We start from the raw sequence: 17,783 nt of genomic DNA, 5'->3' as shown, positions 1-17,783 counted from the left end.
GATTTATATGTCATCGGATTATATTCTGTCATCTCTATTCTTTTCCTTTATTATTCTTTTTTCTTTGCCCGACATTTGATTAGCTTTTCTGACAGCTGTTGAGCACTGAGCTGAAAACCCGGAAGTCTCCATCTGAGTCAATTCAGTGCACGTAATTTCAAATGTGAAACAGGGATCACTTTTCCAGTATGCATCACTTCTCATTTCAGTATGTTACTATTCCAAACAGCACACGTCCCCATGGAAAGGTAATGGTGACCTCCATCCTTTGCAAGATCCTATCACTAACTCCTACCGTAGGTTCCTGCCTTACATATGTTATCAGTGCCAGACCCTCCCTTATGCCACAGCTACGTGACTTCACCTTAAAAGCCTGAGCTGGGGAACTTTGTAAAATCTTCTTGGAAATCCACGAAGACTCCATAATTTGGGCAACCTGACCTTTGTTAGTCTGAACACAGGTGTAATGAGGTGTACAGTTTACTGTGCTGTTGATCGTATGAATTGTCTGTTGTGCATGTATGGTCACAGAAATTGAGTATTCGCAGTCAAGTACATTTCATGGATCATCTAATGTGATCGCTCAGGAATTCTCCCAGACTCTAGGGCTGGCCCTGTGATACTGCTGCATTTCATATTGCAGTGTGGTTCATGGTGAGGTGCAACGAAAACTACAGATAACAGAAGTCCTAGCTCCGCAGGGAGTGTCTAAATGTAAACGCACATGGATAGCTAGGTACCATTTTAGGAAACACTTTTTGTAGTGTAAATCACATAATCTTGCATTTGCTATGTGACACTACTGTCCTCTTGCCTCTTCTCTTTGAAGTTTGACTGTTTTTCCGGCTATAGTCTATTCTAGCTGGGAAATTGCTGACAAAAGCCACTGTTAAAACAGTTTCTGTTGAAGCATTTGGCAATGGTGCAATGAAAGAATTCAACAGACTTGCTAATTTTCTCTGGGTGACTGAATATGAACCCGTGATTTCTTGGCACTTTACATTAAATGCTTTTTTTTCTTCTCCTTGCCATGACATCTCATATATGAAATCCTCAGATTCAGTAAGGAGGCCAGAAACGCTGCACATACTTAGAGCATGGGCAGATGAAGGCAATGTCTAGACTGAACCCCAAAGTCTAGTTTTATTATATTTAGTGATTTTCTTTGAAGTTCCTATAACTAGGATATCATCCATCTTTCAGTGGCTTTACTAGCATTGACAGCTTCCTTGGGGCTGTAGACAGGCCAAGCACCAGTGCGTTGATGTATTGCCCTATTCTGCAAAAGTCTGTGAGTGTTTCCCTTCACTTTGGTTTCTCTACACCGAATGACACTTTTCTTCTCAAATAGTCCCATTTGGCAGATGCGAGTAAGGGGAGATTAATCTGATTCTTAACATGTAAAAACATACATGAAAACAAACAGTCTAAACAACCCAGAGTTAATTGGGTCACCACTGCAGGATCTCCAACATAATGAAAGGTCCCTCAGGAGAAGCTGTCACAACACAGGGCATTTTGCTGCAGGAGCAATGATCTGCAGAGACCACTCACATCTTCAGAGAGCACCTGGGAAAGCACAGGAAGGTTTTAAAAAAATTTTTTTAGGGCTTCATAGGTGTGTTTTTCTCTTATAAATTTTCTTTAAATAGGGAAAACTTAAATGTAGCAGAGGTTAAACCACCTTCTTTAAATATATCAAAGTAGTCGTGAAAAATTTCCTCGAATAAATAATGTGTTCTAGAGTAAATTGTTCCTTTAAATGATATTATGCAAGAAGTAATGTATGACATCAGAAGTATATACATACAGCATAGACAATCACAAGGAAAATTTATCAGACGAATCCTAAAGCTGGTCAGAAACCTTGGAAACATGGAAAATTATTTGACTTTCTTTTACTTTTTGATCACCTGCAAAACCAAACCAAAACAAAGAGCAGGGCACAGGGGTTGGCAATGTTTCCAAACAATAATATCTTGGTTTTGGATAGTTTCAGAAAATTTCTAAAATGTTAGAAATTAAGCTTGGGTTTGGTTTTTTTTCTAATATCTTTCTAAGAAAAGCAGGCATTTCTTCATCAGAAAAGATTACTTCAGCACTGGAAAATGCATACAAATGACAGAGTAATACAACTCCACTGTGTATCTGTATCTTCCTACATTGATGTTTGTTGCTGAATGAAGTTCACTTTTAATTATGCACAGCTTTCTTCTGCATTGCTGACTTTTATAATTGCTCTTTGCCCTAGAAGCTTAAATCTGAATATACTAGTATTCATTCTAATATCTGATGCTTATTCTGAGGCTTTAGTATGTAGAACTAGATGAAAAATACTTCTTAGAGTGCCGTTAATATCCACAATCACTCTGTGTTTTCCTAGGATTTTTTCTTAATCTATTTCTTTCGTCATACAGAAATCTGCAGTCTGAAAGATGTTGATGTTCATTCCAGACTATTTACTTCCCCTCTATGAAAAACAGTTTTTTGTCAGAGCCTATTTGAAGCTGAAAAACCTGCTTCCATTGTGTATGGAGTTGGTGATCAGGTTAAACATATCAGCTTTTCACATGGAAACAGAGCTTGTCTGGATTTGGCTTCTGAGGGAGCATCCCTTCCTTTAAAGTCTTGGATGAAGAATGGGAGAAACCACCCCCACCCCCTCGTGCTCACACGTGTGTTATCTTTTTGCTATGTCCAGGAGATAATTAACCATGTTTGGAAAATAATTTTGAGTGATACTGTTTAATTCTTATTTGGAATGCTGTTTTTGCTCGTACCCTATTGATCAAGAAATAGAAGTCAATGTTGTCGTGGTAACACAATATTTTTACCTTTACTTTGAAGACTGGGACTGCATAAATCCCATTTTCTCTTTGAGTCTGTATTTCTAACCATTATTAATCAATAGCTTTGATAGCTCTGCACTGTTCACACCAGCAGCTCTTATTAAGTGGCTTTGAACGTCTTCTAGACTCGCATGCCTCTGAGGTTTTGAGTTTTTTTTGGTTGTTTTGGCAATTTACCTCTTCTGATATTGGGAACTAGCCAAGAAACCTTTTCCAGTGCTCATGTATAAGCAACCCACCACTCTATGCTGTACCCCTTGTGCTTGTTTCCAGGATGTCCACAGAGTTGGGATATCGATTAGAGTGCCTAAAATTAACATGCAATTTGGGTAATGCTTTTTCTTTGGCTTTTTTGTGTCTCAGAGAAGGAGGTGAAATATAGTGTTGTCTTTGCATATACAGTTAAGTTAGTTCTCTCTCTTCCCCCTCTTTTTCACTCTCTCTTTCAAAGGAAAACAGAAAAGGAAAAAAAGAAAAGGGAAGTCTGGTAGCGCAGCCTAGGAAGGAGGCTGCTGCCCTCTGATGGTTCTCGAGGCGAATAACCAGGAGGAAAGTGGTTAACGAGCAGCTGAGAGGATCCCGTTTATTTTCTAGCAAAGGTCTCCTGCCAGGCACAGGAGCAGAACCGGGCTGTTTGACTGAACAGGGTGAGCAGGAAAGGATAACTCTGAATGTGCTGAATTATTGCAGAGAATGCTGTTTTGTGGAATTTTATTTCCTTATTTTTCAGTTCCTTTTCTTGTAAGAGGTCATTTTGATGTGGTTTGACCACCACAGGTAACTGCGCTCCTCCAGCAGCAGAAGCCCATTAATGCCTGGACTTCATTGCTCCGAGATAACTGGGTGCATCAGGATTGCTTATAGAGATATTTGTCACCACCACCTATAACCTGTCACCTAGAAAGGTGAGTTTTGAGTCATTTCTTCAATGTTCAAGAAAGGACAGCTGCTTTATTAAAAAAAAAAAAAAAGAAAGAAAGAAGAAGGCCAGGCTGTGATCTATCAAAGAACCTAGATGTGTGTGCAGCCGTGCAGTGTCAGAGTAGAGCTTGTTGCCCTTGGTGTTAAACAACTTGCCTGGCAGTGTCGAAGTGCCTGCCGCTCTGCACCACAGGCAGCTCTCCTCCTCTGCCCTTTGGTAGCATGGGGTAAAGATTTAGCCTTAGCAAAATGTGCAGGGAGAAGAGCTGTAGGTGTTTTTAATCGCTATGCGCAGCTCGCTGGGCTCGGAGCCGTGCCCCTCAATGAGCAGGAAGGTCTGTCTCGCTGGCTGTTTGGACTCTGTTTTATAAGCAGACTTTTTTCCTTTGAACTAAGTTTTGACACTGATCTCATCTCATTTTGAAAAGGCCTCCATCCCCATTACCCACCTAAGACAACGTGCACGTACCCAATCCTTCCTTCTGGCTTTCCACTGGCAAGCTGCTCCCCCCCCCATGAGTACTGCTTTGCAGTGATAATATGAGGACGTACCACAATATCTTCTTTAAAGAGATCCCCATTGAACGCCACTGCAATTCTTACCTAGATTGCTTTTAAAAGATAAAGGAATAGACAGCAGAGAGATGCAATGATCTCTGAAATGTGACTACTAGTTTGTGCCCACTCTTTAGAAGAGTGAATGAGAAGCTCACCTAGAAGCATTGATGACAAAAATTATCGAGAAAGGGGACACTTGAACTTAGGATAAAAGATTTGTTTCTGTCCTCGCAGTAAATTTTTCCAAGCAGGGATTTCTCTGGGATGTTTCAGCAGCAGTGCTCCCTTCCAGAACAACCTCACACCCCCTGAGGCATCGCTTGAAACCCAGTGTGTATCCCATGCCATGATCTGTGTGCTCTTTGAGGGGCCTGTAGGAAGTATTTATCTGGCGGAAATGCTGCCAGCAAAACAACCTGATGAAACCCCATTCCAAGTGTGGGACAAAAGATGTCCATGGTAAAGCCTCACAAAATCCTAAGTGCTCAGGACAGTGTTGGGAGCAGGTTTAGAGCTTTTTGTGCATGAAGTTGACCTGTGCTCCATGTGGGACTTGCCTGTGTCTGAGAAGGGGGAATGTCATATGAGATTTGATGACTGGGGGCTCTGTTACTCTTACTGGAGCAGTGTTAATGTGTGCTTCACCAGCAATGCTAAAATTGTTGAAATTCTTTACCGAAGAACTCCAGATTTTAGCCCAGGCTAACAAATGCATTGGCTGGAATGTGGCTGCGTGAGGTAGGGCACCGCTGCAGCTTCCATCACTGTTACAGGCATGCCGTACGCCGGCTCGCAGAGCCTCCTTTGCTCCTGTGCTCTCCCAGCAACAGCGTTTCCAGTGCCAGCTTCTGAGCTTTTGAAAACTAAGTCACGGTTTTAAAGCAAAGGTTTTCAGAGGTGAGAGATGGAAGGGCAGGGAGGAGCTGTTGATCGGCACGTTTCAAAGGCACTGGCAGCACATGTGCTTTCCCAACTTGCGTCATACCTCTGCATTTTTCCCAGTGAGTGACCAAATGGATAGCACCATTTTACACAATGTAGCTTTATGGCAGGCAGGCGTGTTAGGTGGGCTCACGCAAAGGAAGGTACTTGAGTAGTAAAATACAGCTGCTAAGTCAGTGAATATCAGGAACCTGGTACAACACAGGTCTGTCTTATCATGAGAATAAAACTCTCACATGTGTGTCAGTCTAAAGCTCTCCTGTACATTTTCATGCCATAATTCCTTGAGCTGCCTTACGTTTGAGTAGCTGTCCCACTTAAAGAAAGGACACTCGGAGAAAAAGCTGCAATACTGCATTTTGCACCCAGTCAACGTGACAAAAGCTAATGTCACGGGGTGGGGGACACTGCCGCGCTGTCTCGTGGTGATCCTGGCTTCAGGCTCTCCTCCCTTTCATCCACCGTCCAAACCTGCCACAGGGCTGTAAGAGTAATACTTATTTTTAATTCTCTGATACTCCTATAATAAAAATCATTACTGTGTTGGCGATACTGCACTTGATTTAGAACATCGATTGTTAATTCTGGCAGTTCTCCTACCAGCAGAGATTTTTAAATAGCAGGAGCTGGATGACTCTTTAGCAGAATAGCTCCTGGGGGACAGGGATTGGTTTTATTGACTGAGTCTCTTTGCCTTGGGTAACAGCAAAGCTGCGCTGGCTCTTTTTTCTATAATTGTGAAGTTAACTAGCTTCTGCCGTGCTGTCAAGTAGATATGCCTACATCAAAAATTACTGCATTTGCCTGCTGTGAGGTTTGCAATGTGTCTTATTAAATGTTTTCAGCTGCTGCTAAATATTAAGGTAACTGATAATTTACCAGACTTTGAGGATCTTCTGTGTTTTCAAAGAAAAAGCTGCCGTTATTCAGCATTTCTACAGTTGTTGAATTTGGTGTAACTTTTAAACAGTGTGAAACTTTTCAAGTGAACCATAAAGCTAAAATAGATCTTGCATAAATAGGAAACAGAGCTTCTGAGGTAGGAATGTATTATCAAATAATGCTATATATTATTATTTTAAAATATGCTAGTTCCATCATGATCGCTTTAGTAGAAGCATCCAAGGCACTTATTTAGTCAGAGCAACCGTTATGGATAGGTCAGCATGGATTGGGAGTGATGGGCTGCCCTGGCTTTCTCCTTCAGGGGAAAAAGAAGGAAAAGAGCCATTTTATGCCCACTGGAGTGGGGAGCAGAGGGGAGCTGCTGGCTGCCTTGCTGGATAATCCTCCTCTTGTTCCTCTCCAGCTGCCAAACTCCTGGCAGTGCTTTGCAATAGCTGCAGTGAGTCATGGGTTCCCAAGCATGTTGCTAACAGAGAGCATGGAGCATGCAGACTTCATCCCGCTCAGCTCAGTGCGTGCAGTGCCAAGGGTGCTGGAAACAGCTGGCCAGAAGGTTCAGCTCTCCACTGAGGTGTGTGGTGGGTGCTGCTGCCCAAAATCGCACGCTGGTGCAGGACTCCAACTCAGTTTTCTGTGTTTCCTAGCCACCTTCAGACCTGAGGTGCAAGGCAAGGGAGCACGTTGCACACATACTGCCCCTTCCCTAGCAAGCTCAGAGCTGGGACCTCAGCTGCTGGAGGGGAGGATTCATCTTTCAGCTGGTTTCGGCCTGGATCCTTCCCTTGATCTGATCAGACACAGCTCCTGGTGAAAAGCAACATGCTTCAACTACTGGCAAGTGATGAATGTGTAAAATTACCCCAGGTTTAGATAAGATGGGAGCTTGATTTTTCTTTCAAGAGTGCATCAAGCTGACAGTGCAAGCTTTTTTCCTTTTTACCTAAGGGTAAACTGCCAGAATTTGTCCTCATTAGGAGGATAAGTGTACTGAACACAGCTCCATTCATTTCAAAGGCTGTCTGGTAGGCAAAAGCCAGACCAATTCCTTTTTGATATCCTAAAAGCTAAATACAAGGTTGGATTATGTTGCATCCTTTCTTTTTTTTCTTTCTCTTTTTTCTTCCTCTGGTAGAAGTGGCTGTAACCCAGATGCACAATCCCTTCTTATTGAGCTTTTGATTCAGGGAATGGATACATGAACTGTTTGGTTTCCTGTTTGTTCATCCCAAGTATTTGCCTGCCAGGGCATGGATGGCTCCTGGGCGGTCTGCTCTCTCCTCGGGAGACAGGTAATTCCAGAGCTGTCATATTTGGTAATTTAACTTGGAGCAGGTGCTTCAAATCCAGGCAGATATCAAGTAACTGACCTTTTTGTGGTATTATATTTATAAAATATAATATTTCCCATGGCACACAGCACTTTGCTACCACTTTGCAGGGCTGAGAAAATGGGGAGAAAAGTTTGCGATTTTCTGCGTTCTCCTCTCCTCCTTGCATTGCATCACTTGCCTCTCACAGTCGCTTTCCCCGTGCTTCCCCTGCAGCCTGGCTGAGGTTGGGTGAGTTCATCCATGCAGGGATGTGAGCAGCCGCTCCTTGGGGCACCGGGGCTCGGTACTGCGGGCAGCTGCCGCCTTCCTTGGCCTCATCGCCACCTGCTAAACCTCCATCAACAACATCTGCCAAGCCAACACCATTGCATGAAGCAGAAAGTATGTAGCATAGGGCAGAGGGGATCATTTTGAGCTTGAGAAGTCCTGTCTTTGATTTGAAATAAAACATTGACTAAGAATATTAAGGTAGCCTTATTAGCCACCTACAACTTTAACTACTATTTAAATTTGGGTTGGTTTTTTTTAATGTTGTGATGATTTTGATCTGTAGTTCACATCAAGGCAGGTGAGCTCTCGCTACTCAGTGACTTTCTGGCGACATGTGCCTCTGCCACTTCGCAGCTGTACCTGTCAGCAGGCGAGCATAAGGTCCCTTGAGACTTCCAGACTGATTTTTAACAGAGCCAGGTGGTTCAAACAGGCACAGAAAAATGGGAATGTTTGGTTTTTTTCTTCCGGTTCTTCCATGGGAATTAGTACTTCAGTGCAATAGAAATGCCCAAGCAATGGTAAGCAACTGCTTTTCAAAGCAGGAGCCCCAGCTCCTCCTGTATTATTCTATTACGACGACTTTATTTCTCTGCGAGCAAGTGCCTGATATAAGTGTAATTGCATTGTGTGATGGATGCTGGCTGAGTACAACAGTGACAGATGCATGCTGAAACTGTGTGAAAATTTTTGCAGCCAAAGCAAAACTGGCAAATGTTTGGCTTTCCGCCAGCTTAGCTTGCGGGTGCACAATATCTGATGGTTTAACTGCAATGTTTACAGCACTGAAAAGCAGTTCTAGGCATGGTTCTTGTCAGCAGTGGAGAGCAGATAACATCTCTTATTTTGTTGACCCGTGCCACCCCTCAAGTCTTAGAAACCCTCCCCCCATCCCCCCCGTGCCCTCATCATAAGTTTAGTCAAATGCTTAAGCAGGATGGAAAAGCCCTATGCTTTGATTCCTTTGAAAGAGCACAGCTGCATAAAGTATTGGGCACTTTAATCCTGAAACTTTATTTTTTGACATAAATAGTGAGAAGTCACCTCTTGTGTCTTCTCATCCCCTCTTCAGAAATGCTTTTTTTCCCTCCATGAGCATCTCTTGTATCATAGGACAGCTATCAAGCATGACTGTGAAAATCATATTGTAAAGGAAAATGACACGATAAAAAAATTGCTCTCCTAGCTGCAGAGGTGAGGAGCAAAGGAGCAGAAGGTGCTGACCACCATTTTGCATGGTGCACTTCTCCTGGGGCACGTGCACTAAGCATGATTTTGCGCGATGGCATTTGTTGCGAGGTCACATTCATCCACTAACCTTCCCTTGGGAGGAGGGACAGGAAGGGAGCTCCCACTTCTGTGCAGTTCTACAGTTGTGTGTCTTTGTGTGCACATTACATACTAATTAAACTGGGCATAGGGATGGTACTGGCCATAAATCATCACTACAAAAGCCCACTATTTGGCTTTTGTGTCAGGGCAAAATGACAGTCTGGCATAGCGGGTGGGGAAGGGGACGGCCACACCTGCTCAAGGTGCAGCTTTGCCGTTTGCTGTCAACAGTAATCAAGGGTCTATAAATAGCCTGAAACAGGATTTTGCTAATGTTTGTACAAATTAATAACTTGCAGATACTGGGCTCCTATGCTGTCTTCTAGAGGCCATGGCCCATCCTCTTGCTACTGCTGCCCTGTCTGCCACCCCAGCCATGGACGAAAGCACCGAGTGAAGGAAGCGTGGACAGGGTCAGTGCTGTCACTGTTGGGAGATTTGATGTGAAGGCAACTGTGACTGCAAGCAAGTTCATTCAAGTGCTCACACTACTGTTCATGAACAGGAGCCTGCAAGCCTGCCCGCGGTCACTGGGGCAGTGCTATAGGGACCTGCGGGAGAGCATCCCTAAGCAGGGAAAGGACAGCAGTAAGAATTGCAGGACAAAACGATGCACTGATACCTTAGTGACCATTTCTCATCACCCCCAGGGTTCCTGATGTTTGCACTATTTCTGCCCACCCCCAGGGTTCCTGATGTTTGCACTATTTCTGCCCTTTGAGATCCCAAATTACATACACAACCAAAACAATGTCTCTGATCTTCCCATTCAGACCCAAAGGGAGAAGCAGAAATGCACTCGGTGGTGCCGATGTTGGTGCACCCCTGCAGAAAGGCTGTGGTCCAGCAAAATCCAGAAAGCAGAGGTGGGAACAAGCCTCTCTGCGCTGCGTGGGCAAGAGGGCGGCAGTCCTCTTGGAAAGGCGGTGGTGGTGGTATGGAGAGGAAGAACCCTTCTAGGAGCGTGTTTTCACAGTGATCACTCTGGGGAAGAGCAGAGCCGTAAGGTGCATGAGGTCCATTCCTACAGGACGGTGCTGGCACCATGCACTTCGGGGCATATCTACTCAGAGGTGTTTAGGCAGCACATTTACCAATGAAAACTTATAAGTATTACACTAATACCTAACATAAAGATAAAATCAAACTGCTTTGAAGACATAATAGGATATTTTGTTAATTGAACTATACACACAGCTTCAATTTGAATGGAAATGATCAGCCGTGATTGTCCACATTAAATAGTCATTTTCCTTTACACCTTCTTTTCAGTGGCATCCTTAAAACAGAATGACATCTTTTGGTGCATTTTCAATGGGTCTTTCCTGCTCTTTCTTCTTATAATATCTTGCATGGTCATAGAAATATATGATGATGATAGAAGCAATGTTCAGAAAAATGATGAGCAGCATGATCCAATATGAATACCCATAAGTGTGTGCAGATTTGATATGCCTGTTCAGAAAAGAAAAGCATCCACGGGCCAGTTCTACAGACAGGCCATTTTCTTCTATGTTCACAGGAAAAAGTATCATGGCTATAAGTACGAAGATTCCTAGAAAATATAAATACAAATGTTAGAGGTGGAACTGTAGTATTATTTATGTAGCTACTTGTAAATAGTCTACTTAAATTGGTTAGAATACCTGGACTAGGACAAAGATTAATCTAATATTTTTCCATTAGTAAAATATGAGGGCATTTCAAGAATTTTTGTCCCACCTAATAGTATCTGCCAGGTGTTTTGACATTGGTAACTATATGTTCTGCTAAAATTAATGGATTCTCACTGACTATTCTTAGATAAGGCTATTCAATGTAATTTTTTTTCATTGAATTTAGCGCTGATGAGTATAATATATTCACCCCTTCGATGATTTGCAGAATGCCTATTTGATATGAGCCCAAATTCATGGGATATGCGGTATCACAACTGGATAAAACCCTGAGCAACCTGGTCTGCATTCAGGGTTGGCCCAGCTTTGCTCAAGAGCTTAGGCTTAGAGACCTCACCTTTTTTCCAACCTGAATTATTCAACTACTCTGTGATGAGCCAAAATGTCTTATTAGACCTGTATCTATTTCCTATAGCCTTCTGAATATAAGTGGAATTTGGTTACTTCGACTTTTAGCTAAATAATGCTTTTACATCTCTGCTTTCATAGTGCTAACAGAGGTATAATCCCTGAACATTGGTGAAAATATTTCTATTCCTTCCCTCCAGGCACACCATCCTACAGATGGTCCCTCTGAAACAGGTTCAGGTTTTTGCAGGAGGACGCTGGACTTTCAGGTCATCTGGTAGGAGAATTAGGAATCTTCAAGATACACTCACACATTACATGATGCATGATTTTTCATAAAAATATGCCCACAGCAAAATAGACTGGTCATAGCACTTACAGGGCTGTAAAAAGTAACCACAATCCTCAGTCCACATGGGGGTTTACTTTCTCACTAATATTTATTTTGGCAAGCCCATGGTCCTTTCATTTCAGGTCAAAGCTTGCAGATTCAGGCTGCCTAACAGGTGCTGGGCTCGGGAAATGAACTTTCTCATGCAATAAGACAATGATCTGGTTGTCTCAAAAGTTAAATAATTGTCTAATATAGGCTTTTGCTCACTTATTGTGTTTCAAGGCATCCACAGCTGTTTCAGCATCTATCTTTATATGCTCTGTTAGACATGGTTGGAGAAAAAGGGGTGGGTTTCACAACCCCACCTGTACTTGTTATGATTAAGACTGCGTTTATACGATTCCCTTTCCACCAAGGCCTGATTTTGGCAAAGGCAGCTCTCAGAGTGCAGCCCCAGGACAGGACACTGCTCAAGGGAAGGCAAGCTCCCACTCAGCAAGTGGAGCATCTTCGGACCTAAAGAGCTTTTGAAGGACAAAACGCCAGTGCTGAAGTACTCTGTAATCAGATGTCTCTAAAACAAATTTTCCAAGTGCAAACCTAATATTAGGGGAATGCATAATCCTCCTAAGACAAATTGAGTGTGAGAGCTGAAGTCATTACCATAGCAAGATGCAGAGGGTAGCAAGGTGCATTAGGAGCAGCGAGGCTCAAGCCTACTGGGTGAACGAGAGGTCACACCTCCAGGGAGCTGTTTGACAGAGTTCATGTCTCTAACAACTCAGCGTCTCTACCATTTTTTTTCTGCTTAGGAAATGTTAAAACTTATTTTGATCTGTGAAAGTGCTTTTTAGAGAAGGAAATAAATTTTGCCATGACTCAGTCCTCCTAACTGCCAGTGCCCTGTGTTTAATGCTGTTGTGGGTGTATTCAATTCAACACATTTTTCAGAAATGAAGCTAGATTAGATGAATCCTATAGATTAGACCTTAGAGGCCTAATTTGGTATGTAGGTAACCCAGCAACAAATATGCTACAAATACCATAAAATAGTGATATAAGGTCTTAAAGAGGTTACAAATTGCACTGTAGTCACATCCAGTGCATACTTTTCTGTCATTCTGTATTTGTTCTGTATTTGTCAGCTTACTGTGTTCTTCTCGATGTGCATCATGCATGAAATAATGCTACACCTGTTGGGGCTTTTTCATTTCCATTTTTGCTGCCAGTGAATCCAGACTCCTACTGATCAACGGTGCCACTTCAAGTAAATAATACTATTTTACTGGTACTTAAAAGATAGTTTTCAGGTATCCCAGCAGAAATGGTTAAAAAACAAAACCAACTGAACAGAATACTTTTCCAAGTGTGTCCTTTTATAGATATATATTTCTTAATCTTGGAATCGATGAGAATACAGTATTCATCTGTATGGTGGTCAGCAAGTGGTCAGCACGGGATGCATTACTCACCGCATAAGGAATTCCAGGTATAGACTCCGGTGGGTCCCAAAAATGTCTGGTAGGGATTACTGACAGCATTAGTGCAGCTGAATCCAGAACTCAGAAGGGAACTCAGTAAACTGAGAACCAGAATCACGATAATTGCAGTGATCATGCTTTTCGCCTTGGTCTTGCTCAGGTTATCTGCAACTGAAATACAGCGTCTCAGCATTGACAATCAGCCTTTCCAGCACAGTCCAGTGGGCTTGGACAACCTTATCACTTACTGACATGGTTGTAATTAAAAGCTAATAACCAGAGGTTTGGCTGATCTGTAAAGATCAGGATGTAGAAGGTTTGGATACAGCACATGAACCCAGATCCAAAATGGAATGAAGGTACATTAGCCTGAAATAAGTGCATGTCTGCTAATCCTGCAGGCACACAAACTTCCTGGGCATCGGGTTGGGTAGTAAACTCCTCTTCCTTAATATTTCTGTAAACATTTCCTCTTGACAAGGCCAGACAGAAATTTTATGCCTAAATCAGATCAGAAAACTAGGTGTTCCTCTGCCCATCATTCCTGAGATGTCTGGCAACTTCTACAGATGCCTGATTTAAAACTTGGCTCCAATTGTAGATGATTTTCTTTTAATATAGCAGCAGTCTCCCTCATACGGAATAAATCTGACACGGGGAACAGCTTCTAGAAGTCCAGTAAAGCCATTAGCCTGGAAGGGTCAGATGCATTTGTAGGACAAATGTAACTGAGCATGGTCATTCACGGACAGATGAGGCATGGTTGAGCTGGTGCTCATATCCTGACTAGATCTGTCTCTTTCCATGTCCTGCAGAAAAAAAAAATAAATTGGTGGAAGCAGTACTTGCTCACTTCTTTTAAAAGAAAGGAGCAACTCCTGCTTTGTTTTCACTGGGAGGACCAGGTGCATGGAGTGCTGTGGCTCCCAAGGGGCTGCACTTCGTGCTCATGGCTGGTGGCCCTGGGCTCGGCAAGGGGACGAATGTGGGCTCCTGAGCTGCCGGCTCAGCCCTGCCCTCGGGCTCCTGCTTTCAAGGTCTCTGCTCCTGACGCCACGTGTCAAGGAGTCATGCATCTTAATATCGAGCATCCTGGCACCTCTTGTTTTTGCTCCAGCTTAGTACAGTTGATACACGTAGATTGTTGTCTGGTGTAGTTTCTGTAGCTATATGCATGGCTGGCCATATATACATGGCACATAGTCAACCCCTCCAGGACTGTAATCAGTTTTATTGTTTTTGCCGAAATCCTTCTAGATATTTGATACATTGCTGATAATGAGCCACAAATGTGAATGTAATGTACTCAAAGTGTAACTGCAGTATAGCTGTGTTGAAATATATTTTCCTCCTTTCAATTTAAAGATTGAAAATGCAACTATAATGTGCCTGTGGCTGCCTTACCCTATAACAAATATGACAACAATGTTTTCAAGCTCTGTTCAAATGGGTGTTGTGATAGACAGCCATCTGTAGGAAAACTTCCTTTCTGTGCTCCTTTTAATACAAAGCCATTACGGCAGAGTGTTCCGTTAGTGCATAAATTGGAGAAATCATATCAGTAAAAATATTAACAAAAAATAGTAAAAACTCCATAAAAAGAAAATAAACACTCATAACAAAAAGAAGACCTACTGGAAATAAATGAAAAAGAGCTTCTCTCTCATTTTATATAATATTCCTGGTAGAAGTTAATTTCTGTTTGAGGAAATGGCAGGTAAGGATGTGTTATGGAAATAGATGCAAATTTAAGCAATTCTCCCAGAAGAATAGGAAAGACAGGCATTCAGGAGACATCACTCAATTAAATGGAAGTGAGCACACTGCCAGTTGTACCATGCCCTTGCGCTGAAGCAGCCTTACTTGCTTGGGCATTGCCTAGTTCAAGAAATAAGTTTGGAGCCGAATTAGATGGGTTTGTGTAATTTCCTTCTAGCAGCCTCACTTAATTTTATCACTCAGAACATCTCCAGAATTGACTGGCTACAGCTATTGCACCCCCTAATTGATCTTGTTTATCTCTGACAATGATCCGCAGTTTAGGGGATGTAATTTTGTTAGACTCCGCCTGTTGTAAGCATGCCTGCAGCAGCACAAGACTAAAGGTTTTAAATAAAATGCTGTTTTCATGGTGGCAGATTTTTTTTTCTAAATAAAGCAGTCTGTGCAAACTGAAGGAATCTACAGTAGCTGATCTACTTGAATGGGATTGACAGTAACCCACAATGGGATAACCTCTGCATCAGTGTAAAATATCCTAATTCCAGGATGAAAGCAAAGGTTTTTACCTTCGCCAGGTCTCTCCTTAATTTCCTGTATCTTCTTTTTTTTTCATCTTTAACTCTTGTATGGTTGGATAGAATTTCCCAAACTTTTCCTGACCTGAGTGTGAATGATGTCCAGCTGCCAGCCTGGAGGTCTTTTCTAAGCAGTGTTGATCTGGCAGGTTTCATGAGGTCTACGATCACTTATGACACATAATGAATTGTTCATTTAAAAAAAAACAAACAGCAAAACCAAAGTAGAGTTCAGCCTAGCTTTCTACTTTTCAGGAGACCCCATAGCACACCTGGAAACTGATGATAGCATTGATGAAGTTCCAGCAATTTTCAAGTGTTTCTCACGTATTTTAAAAGTTAGAAAGTTAATCAATTCTTCTCTGCTATAGCAAATTTCAAAGACTTCCTTGTGTGCTGTTGGCCTTGCTGGTTGCCAATAGTCAGGTAAATCCTGACTTTACAGGACACCCTGGGCGTGCCTCTTCCTGCACCTTGCTCACATTTTTTACGTGTTTGACTTGGACGCAAGCAAGGCTGTAAACAAGCTCTTTTATAGACTATTATATTTATAGGTGGTTCCTTTCTAAGACAAATCATTAAAATAGCTAATGAAGACTCTAAGGACTTAAGTTATTAAATAACTTTTACATTCTGCCAGATCATTCTGCTCATCCCCAGAGCCTCCGAAGTAGCCTTATTGATTCATTGCTCTATTAAGGTCGTTCATGGCAGTCTGTTAAAGAGGCTACTCTGACCAGGCAGTTCACGCACTGTACACTTGCAGAGACCGTATTCCTTTGTTTGTCTTTCATCTTTGCACTCCGAAGTTTCTCTTAATGTTGTGGTTTCCAAAAGAATAAATTATGGTCTTTGTAAAGGTTGTTGATAATCTGCTTTTGCATGGCTGTTAATAAAAGCCAACCTGGACTATTGCTAACAAGTACTCTGTATCCCCAAGCTATCGTCTTTGATTTACTCATGATTTCCATTCTTTTCTCATACCCAAATATGAAAATGCCATTTGAGAAACACACTCAGGGTGCACAGCAGAGACCCCCAGCCAGGCCATACTTGCTGAGCGACAGATCACACTGTGATTTAAAAGGATGCTTATAACTCTTCTTACTGTTCTCTGGAATGTTAGAGTGGAGAAAGCACAGCACTTCATTTCTCCATAGCACAGGCGATCCATTTACTTAAGGATATCGTCAAACAAAAGACATCTACTATCTTAGGAGGACCCGAGTATTTGAATTTAAAAATAGTATGTATGCAATTCTGTGAAGTATTTCTTCTATTTCAAGAATGTACGGAATCTTACTTAATACAAAATGTGACAATCATGCCTAGTACAGAGCCTAAGAGTTAATTTAAAATCAGTTCATTTCATCTTGGATATATGCCCAATGGAATGGGTGAGGGATGTGGGCAAATCCATATTTAGACTATTCATAAAGCACAACTTTCTTTCAGCAGCTGTTGAAGGCAACTAGCAATTCCTGAAGCTCACTTGTTTTGTTCATCCCTAAATGGCTTAAATGTGGAAATTGAGACGACATTTTGTAAATGATAAGCACAAAAACCTGTAAAACTGGTGGGGGGAAAGCACCACCAACAACAAAATGCATGTAGACGATGCAAAGAACTCAAATCCTTTACTGATGCAAGTGTTCTGTGAGTACTTGTCACTAACTGTAGTTAAAATCTATGTCAGTAGGGCCCAGGCCCTGGGATTGGGTTGTGTTAGCTGCTGTGCAGAGAAAGGCAAGACACATGCCCCGAATTCCTGCCAGACTGCATCCTCGCCCTGCAATCAGCTCTCCATGGGTAGACTCCTGGTTTCACACGGAGCCCTATTAAAATCAGCAAGAGTCCTCCCGCATGGCACAAGGTTTGGGGCTTGAGCCAACTGGCATGGGGAGATACAATCAGATATAAACTATTTTTATAAATGTATATTTACTCTTATAAAAATTACTTTGATTATTCTGATATGACTGTAAATAAACTGGTTTGAATGACTTGTGATTTTGTATTTGTTATGTAATGATCTCAATATATGCTATATGCTTTGCTAGGAACACTGCTGTGTTCAGGTTTTTCAAGCCAATATAATTGTTATACTGTGAACTAGCTTGTGTGATATAGCTTTGCTGCTGTAGTAATTTGGGTGCTTGTTTGTAGGAGACAATTTCTGTACTAAATTAAGGTGGGAAAGAGCTAGGAGATGGGAACCATCTGGAGACTTAGGTCTACTGCGCTCTACCTTGGTGGCTTCTCTGTGATGGGACGTCTTACAACAGCCTACCTAGAAAGGAAAAATTTCTTAAAGTACATCTCATGTTTCAAAATTGCTCGACCTACTCTTCCAAATTTTCGTTAGGTTTCTTTCGACTGGCTTTTTTCACTTTTACATGTGTATATCAGCATTATTACAAGAGACAGCAAGATACATAAAATCAGTACAAATCCTTGATCCTTGCAACAGCTTTCATGCTTATCTACCTTTGGGCTTTGTGAATGCTTTTCTTCACATCGGTAGAGCTACTTGTGCAT

The 17,783-nt window shown here is 42.1% G+C and overlaps 1 protein-coding gene across 1 annotated transcript in view; it reads right to left on the bottom strand.

The window, feature by feature from the left end:
- Positions 1 to 10,389: 10,389 nt before the first annotated feature.
- The window catches only part of CLRN3 (clarin 3), an 8,862-nt gene continuing 1,468 nt past the window's right edge, over positions 10,390 to 17,783 (bottom strand). Inside the window, exons 2-3 of the mRNA XM_009325855.1 lie at positions 12,940 to 13,119; positions 10,390 to 10,664 (exon numbers count right to left, since the gene is read on the bottom strand). Of these exons, the coding sequence (XP_009324130.1) occupies positions 10,390 to 10,664; positions 12,940 to 13,119 (455 nt within the window). The remainder of the gene's footprint in view (positions 10,665 to 12,939; positions 13,120 to 17,783) is intronic.

This window comes from Pygoscelis adeliae, unplaced genomic scaffold (assembly GCF_000699105.1).
Source record: "Pygoscelis adeliae isolate BGI_AS28 unplaced genomic scaffold, ASM69910v1 Scaffold4, whole genome shotgun sequence".
Classification (NCBI taxonomy): Eukaryota; Metazoa; Chordata; class Aves; order Sphenisciformes; family Spheniscidae; genus Pygoscelis; species Pygoscelis adeliae.
Note: the sequence above shows the minus strand (reverse complement) of the source record. Positions and strands in the feature narration are given on the sequence as shown.